General features: G+C 40.1%; 1 protein-coding gene across 2 annotated transcripts in view; it reads left to right on the forward strand.

The window, feature by feature from the left end:
• The first annotated feature begins 404 nt into the window (after window positions 1–404).
• The window catches only part of TOM1L1 (target of myb1 like 1 membrane trafficking protein), a 48,615-nt gene continuing 41,101 nt past the window's right edge, over window positions 405–7,918 (forward strand). Inside the window, exons 1-3 of one of the 2 annotated variants that reach the window (XM_039885691.1) lie at window positions 405–562; window positions 2,777–2,861; window positions 5,903–5,981. In XM_039885691.1, coding sequence (XP_039741625.1) covers window positions 505–562; window positions 2,777–2,861; window positions 5,903–5,981 — 222 coding nt within the window. In that variant the 5' untranslated portion in view covers window positions 405–504. Of the gene's footprint in view, window positions 563–684; window positions 824–2,776; window positions 2,862–5,902; window positions 5,982–7,918 lie in introns of those variants that run through there. The other variant, XM_039885692.1, reaches the window with a different exon arrangement.

Raw genomic sequence — 7,918 nt, forward strand, 5'->3', positions numbered from 1 at the left:
TCAAAATAATCCCGAGATTTGTGTTATTAACCCTCTATTTTTTTTTTCTCTACTAAGTAGTGCAAGAGGAGCAGAGAAAGGCAGCAATCTGCCCAGTAGGCGGCGGGATCAGAGCGGGTGTCTCGAATTCCCACTCTGTGGCTCCGGGGCGGTCCAGCTCCGCGGGGGCGACAGGCCCCCCTAGGTCCGGAGCCCGCTCCCCGTGTCCCTCTCGCGGGCTCCACGTTGCGGCAGCCGCAGGCAGGTCCCACCTGGAGCGTGCAGCACCGCCTCCTCGCCAGTTCCGCGGGGCGCGTGGCAGGTGCGTGGGCGCCGGTGTCCCCGCCCCGGCGGCGGACTCCGGGTGCCGGGCGCCCCGTAGCGGCCGGGCAAGACGCGCAGCCTCCACCCGGAGCCCGGGAAGCGCTCGGGCGAAGAGGAGGAGCCAGGGACACCGAGCGGGTGGAGTCGGGAGCCCGAGAGCTGAGGAGGCGGATTTCCTGGGCCCGGCTCCCTGGGGCTACCATGGCGTTTGGGAAGAGTCACCGGGATCCCTATGCGACTTCCGTGGGCCACCTCATAGGTAAAGAGGTGCGGGGGAAGACTCCCGCGGAGGCTTTGGGGGTCGGGGTACCCTTCCGGTTTGACTCCTTTCACGGCCAGAGGAGGACGTTGTTGGTCAAGTTTGAGGCAATTCTTCCCCTTCCCCCTGCGACTTTCCCAGGGCACCCGCATTCCAAACCCAGCCCCTTTGAGGCATTTCTTTATGGCCGACTCCTCCTACTAACCCCTTCCTCAAAATATGCCTCCCTTTTAATGCCTCCTGGGGAGTGGAACCGAGCAGGTGAGCCACAGCATGGGATTCAGGTGTGCAGTGTCGGGGCCTCTACAAGAAGAGGGCGTAAACTTCTTGGCCAGGGGAAGGTTATTAGTAAAGTGCGTTCGCTCGAGAGCATAGTATTGTTCTGTCCGTTTTACAGAAGGGGAAAAGAAGGGTCAAGGAGGTTAAGTGATGTGACCTCACAGTGAGGGCCAGGCCTCTTCAAACCAGTTCTCTCTGGCACTCAGCCCTTACCACCTGATTTACTTTTTCTGGGTAAACAAAAAGAATGAAAATATATGAAGAGGGAAGCAGAGGAGCGATCTGGAGGTCACCAGAGGCTTCTCAAAACACTAAGGACCATGCGGGGATCTGCTTAACTCGTTTCTCCTGTGACCGTACTCTGAATACTGTGTGCAGAAGCCAGTGACTTTTACCAGCACCAACTCCGTTCTTCCTCGTTCTCCCTGATATCTCCTTTGGTAACCGGGTGTGGCATCAGTGCATATTGATGCTAAGTACAGTGAGGTGAAGAAGTCGGGAGAATCTGGTAGTTACAGTGAGGAGGCTCAGATTTAGAGTTTGGGTTATGGCACAATTAACTGCTGTGTGACATGAAACCACTTCGTTACCACGTTTTAGAAAAGTGCGAGAGTAACTATCATTGAGGATGAAATGCTTTCTAAACTGTTGGCTTTATCTCATTAGATATTAAAATGAACTCTGAGTAGAAATGGATTCAGACTGCATTACATAGGCTGATTAATGCTTTAATGTTGCAAACATTTACTGACTGCTAACTATGCCTGGACCTGAACCAGGCAAAGGTAACACCTGGTCTCAACCCACAGGGAATGTGCAATCTTATAGGGAAGACATACACAATTTTGTAGTAACTATAATATGGTCCCTTTACAATATAAGAAAAACGAAAAACACCCAAAACTTATGAAAAGGAGTTTTCTAGGAGGATGGGAAGAAGAGCATGGAACGAGGAGCAAGGAGTCTGGAAAAAGGAATAGCACTAGTATATACCTAAACAACACAAGTTTGGCCAGCTTTGTCCGTTGAATGCCAAATTCAAATAGTTCTTTTCCTAGATGAGTAACAGTTTCCTCAACCAAATCCATATTCTTTTGTTATCTTTTTGATTTTCTCTTCCTTTGTACTAGGACCTGGTATTTTCATGCTGAGGGATCTTCTTGTAATAAAAATGTTAAGCTCATTCAGGCTGAGTGTTCTGTTACCCTTTCTAGAGAGCGTTTTGTATTTTTGAGAATGTCTGGAGAGGGAGAAATATCTTGATTGTTAAATGATGCAGTTGTAGGTATAAGAGCATTCGAGTCTGCCTGGTGTACCTTTGTACAGGTGCTGGGAGTGACCTTGCTCTACTGCTAAAGGACAGACAGTTTCAGTAGTTCTGATCCCCTTTCCTCAACGCCTCGATGCCCTAGGTGAAGAAATGATTTTAAAACTGAAAACTGGCATCAGACAACTTAGATTTGAATGCCATTTGTACCTTGTACTGGCTGTGTAACTTTGCATACTTTCCTTAATTTCTCTGAACTTCTATTCCTTCTATAACAGTGGGTTAAATGAAATTATATAAAATACTCATACTCAGCACTATGTATTTCACCTTATAGGTGGCTGCTCAACAGGTAGGTACCTGTTTGTCCCTGAAGAACAACCAGGCAGACGGAGCTTTAATGGGCCTGTCCTAGCCCTACAGCCAGGTGTTGTGTCTACAGTCTTTATTAATAGGTCACTCATTACTCTTGCTACAACAGCACTCTGAACTTGGGTTTTGATTGATTCCTGAATTACTGAGAATTGCTCAGAAAAAAGTTCTTTGCCCTTTGGTAATATAAATGTAATGGTGCTTGCTAGCAACCTGCAGACAGATTATTTTAGAAAGACCAGACATTTTTTACTCTGTTGTAGCTCAGAGTCAACACAACAGCTTTTTCTTTGCAGAAAAGGCTACATTTGCTGGCGTTCAGACTGAAGATTGGGGCCAGTTCATGCACATTTGTGATATTATTAACACTGCCAACGATGGGTGAGTACAGTGTGTGGTTCTTGCATTTACCTCTGATAAGCATCAGAACTACGGCACAATGTCTTTTGCAAACTCTTTAGTTTTCTTGTTGAAAGAGTGTTTTCATCACCACTTAGGTATATGCTGCCTTTTGAAGACATGTCAGATTGAAGTGTTAGAGCTGCTTGTTTCAGCATATATGGAATGTCTGAGAATCCATTATAATTTTTCTCTTTGCCTTTAATTGTTTCAGATTTTATCTCTGAGGCTCAAATTCCTTGTTCTTTCCGATTTTTTTAAAGGAGAGATTGTTTTCTTTAGGAATTCCCCCTGCTCTGATTGCTGATATTTTATGTTCCTGTAACTGAAAAATATAATCAAGAAGCTAGTGAACTAACGGGGCGACCTGTCTCTGAGCAATTGACATTATTGTAACCAGGAAATAATCTAGCAATCTTTTTCCTCTCCTTGTCACAAGACAACTTTTTTCTTCTGAATGCCAGCTTGCCCATGTTTATGCTGTATTCTTAAATGAACTCTCTTTTGTTACACTTTTAAACTTAAGAGAATTGTTTTTTTTTTTTTAAATTGTTGAGGCCAACTATTTTGTGAATTTAATCTGAATTATAGATTGTTATAAGGGTTATAAATCTGTTAATTTTCTTTTTCCCCCTCTTTAATCCTTCCCACCACCACTTCCACTGACCCTATAGAAGATATTTTCACGTTCCCTTTTTTCCCAGAACTAGATCTCTGAAGGCGGGGCGTCTCCTCCCACAGGCTCTCAGTGTACACCCGGCACCCTGGGCTGGCCTGGCACCCCCTGCATACTCCAGGGGCCTGGTTCACCAGGGCATGGTCCGTGGCTCCACCTGGGGCGCGAAGCCAGGACCTTCTGCGTGTAAAACAGATGTGCTAACCACTACACTATGCAAATGCCACCATATAGTCTGTTAATTTTATTGTACATATTAAAGTGATAATAGCACAAGATTTAGTGTTGTTTATGTTGGTGAAGGAAACATTACACTTAATTATTGACCATATCAATGAAAGTGCTTTTGGTTAGTACTTTAAAGTGTTTATGTTGCTTTCTGTGTAACCTCGTTTACTATATTTGGTTATTCTGTGAACCTTTTCTTCACTGATAATACAAAAAGAGAATCTCAAAGTAAAAACTCTTTTCCTTTTAAAACAGTATCTTTATTCTTTTAAACTTTCCAAGAGTTTAATTCTAGATTTTATTTAAGATTTTTTTTAGAAAGAGATATCTCTATCTAATGTATTGTATAATAGTTACACTTCCATGTAAGCATATGTAATGTTATATAATTATCATATAATAGAAATCTACCCAGGCAATCATAACAAGCAAAATTGGAAGGTAATATGTAAAAAAGATTGGTATCTTTTTTTCAGTTGTATTGAGATCTAATTGACATACTGCACTGTATAAGTTTAAAATATACAGTATAATGACTTAACATACATATATTGTAAACAATTACCATAGTAGGTTTAGTTAACATCCCTCACTTCATATAGTTTCAAAAACTTTTTTTCCTTGTGATGATAACTTTTACAGTCTACTCTCCTAGAAACTTTCAAGTACACTGTACGTCAGTGTTAATTATAGTCACCATATTGTAGATTATGTCCCCATGACTTGTCTATTTTATCAGTGCAAGTTTGTACCTTTTGACCATCTCAAAGTAAATTTTGACCCTCTACTTAATACTGCATAATTCTTCCTTTTGTAACATAAAATTGTAGCTTGTCAGAAGCTGACCTAGTTAGTAATAATTCCTCGTACATCTCATGCCTATAGGATGATCAGGAAATACCGGAGTCTTTTAATCAAAATGGGTAACCTTCATTGTTTTGGAAATTACATTTCCTGTAAACTGGATCTGTGCATTGTTAGAGGGATATGAGTATATTTCATGTGTAGCAGTGCTTTCTAGACAGTCCTCATATGTAAATTTTTGTGTGTATGGGAATGGTTAAAATTTAATTTTAAATAAACATTTTTCAAGATTTACATGAGTGATGCATGACTCTCAGAGGAAATTGATAAAATACAGATAAACGTAAGATAAAAAATCACAAATGACTCCATCACCCAACAAAACTATAGTTAACTTTTTTTTGTACATGGGATCTTCTAAATTTCATTTTGAGATTGTTTATCACTAGTGTATGGAAATATAATGAATTTTTGTGTACTAAGTTTTGTATCCTATAACATCCTTAAATTTATTCTAATAATTTATTTTGGATTCCTTAGAATTTTCTCCATGAAATATATCATCTGCAAATGGAAATACTTTTACATCTTCCTTTCTGGTTTGGATGTATTTTCTTTCTTTTCTTTTGCCTAAATGTCCTAGCTATAACTTTAATAATAGTGCTGAATAGAATTAGCAAGAGCATTCATACTTGTTTTGTTCCTGGTCTGGGGGAAAAGTTTATGATCTATTATCATTAAGTTTGACAGTAGCTGTGGGTTTTTCTTAGATGCCCTTTGTCAAGTTGAGAAAATTTTCTTCTATTCCTAGTTTGCTGTTTAATTTTACTATAAAAGGATGTTGGATTTTATCAAATACTTTTTCTATATCTATTGAGATCACCCTGTGTTTTATATTTGATCGATGGTATATAATAACTATATATGGTATATAGTTAACTTTTTAGAGTTTTGATCATAACCCACTTTTGTTGCTGTTAACATGTGATGAACCTTTTTTCCAAGGCATTGTTATTCCATTTAATAAGACATTTTGAAAAGCCACAGATTATTTCTTAATAGGGATTACCACAAGTTATTCAATCTAATATTATTGGATATTTAAGTTTCTAGTTTTTATTGCAAACAGTGCTATAGTAAATATTTGATTCTCAGAAGGTGTTATTGTCTGCCTAGATGTATGAGGAAACAGGTGTGAGATGTGTCACCCAGGGTCACACAGCAGAACCTCTTTCTGCAATGGATATTGCTTTTCAGAGGCTACGTGTTTTCAGCTATGCCTAAATTGATGATTTCACTGTATTTACTGCTGTAGGCCAAAAGATGCAGTAAAAGCTTTGAAGAAAAGGATTTCTAAAAACTACAATCATAAAGAAATCGAACTTACCTTGTCAGTAAGTACTTTCTTGTTATAATTAAGACTCTAAGATTTCCCAAGTGATAGTAACATTTTTGATTCTAGGTAAAAAAATATATATATATACATTCTGAGATAATAGGTTAGCAAAAAGTTATTTATAATATGAATTAAAACTGTTTATTGAGAATTGCAGAATCAAGAGAATTTAGTTGATTGTAATAGCATTTTTTTAATTAAAAATTGTTGGGGTGACATTAATAAAATCAAATAAGTTTCAAGTATACAATTCCACTGTATGTTGTACATATATTGCATTGTGTGTTCACCACCCAAAGTTAAATTTCCTTCCGTCACCAAATATTTAACCCCTTTCACCCCTATATTTAATTTTGTGGAAAGAGTATTCCTGGAAAACTGGTTTTTTCCTGATAAGGAAATGGGAACTTATGGTTAAAACTTGTAGCTACTGAGCTGATCAAGAGGTGTGTGTATATGTTACACATGGGGAGAATTGAAGTCTTGAAAAATGCCTCCCTGTTAGCTTTGTGCTACACTCGAACACCCTTGTAGAATTCTGAGGTGCTGGCAGCTAATTAAGTTTCAAACAAATTCTGCTGCTTGGTATATTTTGGAGAAAGTTCTTTGTTGATTTAAGCAATTCTGTGTGCCATATTGTCTGTGAATTTGGTATGGACAGTTATTTGATCTGTTACTATTTTCCCCCATCCTTGGCCATATAACCTCTTCAATCACTTTGGTGAGTTGCCCTTCTAACTTCAATTGATACGTTTTACAAGCCTTGCCTGCTGCCTGAGAGTGAGCTGTGTGGCTTTCTAATTTCTTCTGCATGCCTTTGGACCTCTGCCCAGCACACGCATGATTATGGCACTAATCAGCCAGCTTCACACTGCACTTAGAGGCTTTAGAAGTGTTTATCAAGAGGGCCATGGGGCAGAGGTGAGCACAGCTCCTGTTTCCTAGTTTCATGGGGAAGAAAACTCTGATAATCTTACTCGAAGAGTAACTGAATGAGAAGAAATGAATCAAATAGTCTTAATGAGGCCATCACTGAAGAAATCCTTCAAGTTGGCATCTGAATACAGTTTTGGAGGCATTTTCCTTCCTCACCTTTTTTTGAACTCTCCCCTGTCCTTTACTCCTCACAGCCATTGAGGGAGGTCACAGAATGGAGGGAACTCTAGGGAGAGGAGTAAGGCACTTCAGTAGAGATATCAGAACAGTGGGTTGATGATGGAAAGAAACCTTTGCCTGACACCTGACTGATGCTCTCTCCCCCTGCGAGGTGGTTGTATCATTAACTCCATTTCACAGATGAAGAAACTGAGGCTAGTGAGATTGTGATTTCCCACTTCCAAGATATAAGTGGTCTAGGCAAGATTTCAACTCAGCCCTCATTATAAATCCCATGCCCTTGCCCTATACCACCTTGCTTCTCAGAATGAATCAAACCCCTTGAAAGAATGAGCTGCTGTGATTCATTTCTGTCTTCGATTCCTTCATGCATGGTGCAGGACCCATACATCTATCAATGCAGCAGGTGTCGACTGAATTAATGATTTCGTGGGGGTCCCCCAGTCTACCTCTCTTAGTATCCAAAAAGACTCAAGTACTAATGGAACATACCATAGAATCGGGGTAGAAATATAAGTGTGGAATAAAGTGGATCTCAGACACCTCAAGGCTGCCGAAGGATAGGAAAATTGAGTGAGGAAGATAAGGTGTAGAGGATGAATTTATGCCACTTTCTATATTTCAGCAAGTGGTATTATCACACTTTTTTATAAAGTTGTTGATTCTCTGTAATGGGTTTGTCTCTCTTTCTCTCGCACACAGCCTACTCGGCATCTCTGTGGTTGCTTCTTCTCACTGTCTCCTTATCTTCCTCTGTCATGGTTCTTTCCTTGTGAGAATGAACTAGGACTCATTCATCCCTGAAGAGGCTGCGTTATT

Source organism: Pteropus medius, unplaced genomic scaffold (assembly GCF_902729225.1).
Source record: "Pteropus medius unplaced genomic scaffold, Ma_sr-lr_union100, whole genome shotgun sequence".
Lineage (NCBI taxonomy): Eukaryota > Metazoa > Chordata > Mammalia > Chiroptera > Pteropodidae > Pteropus > Pteropus medius.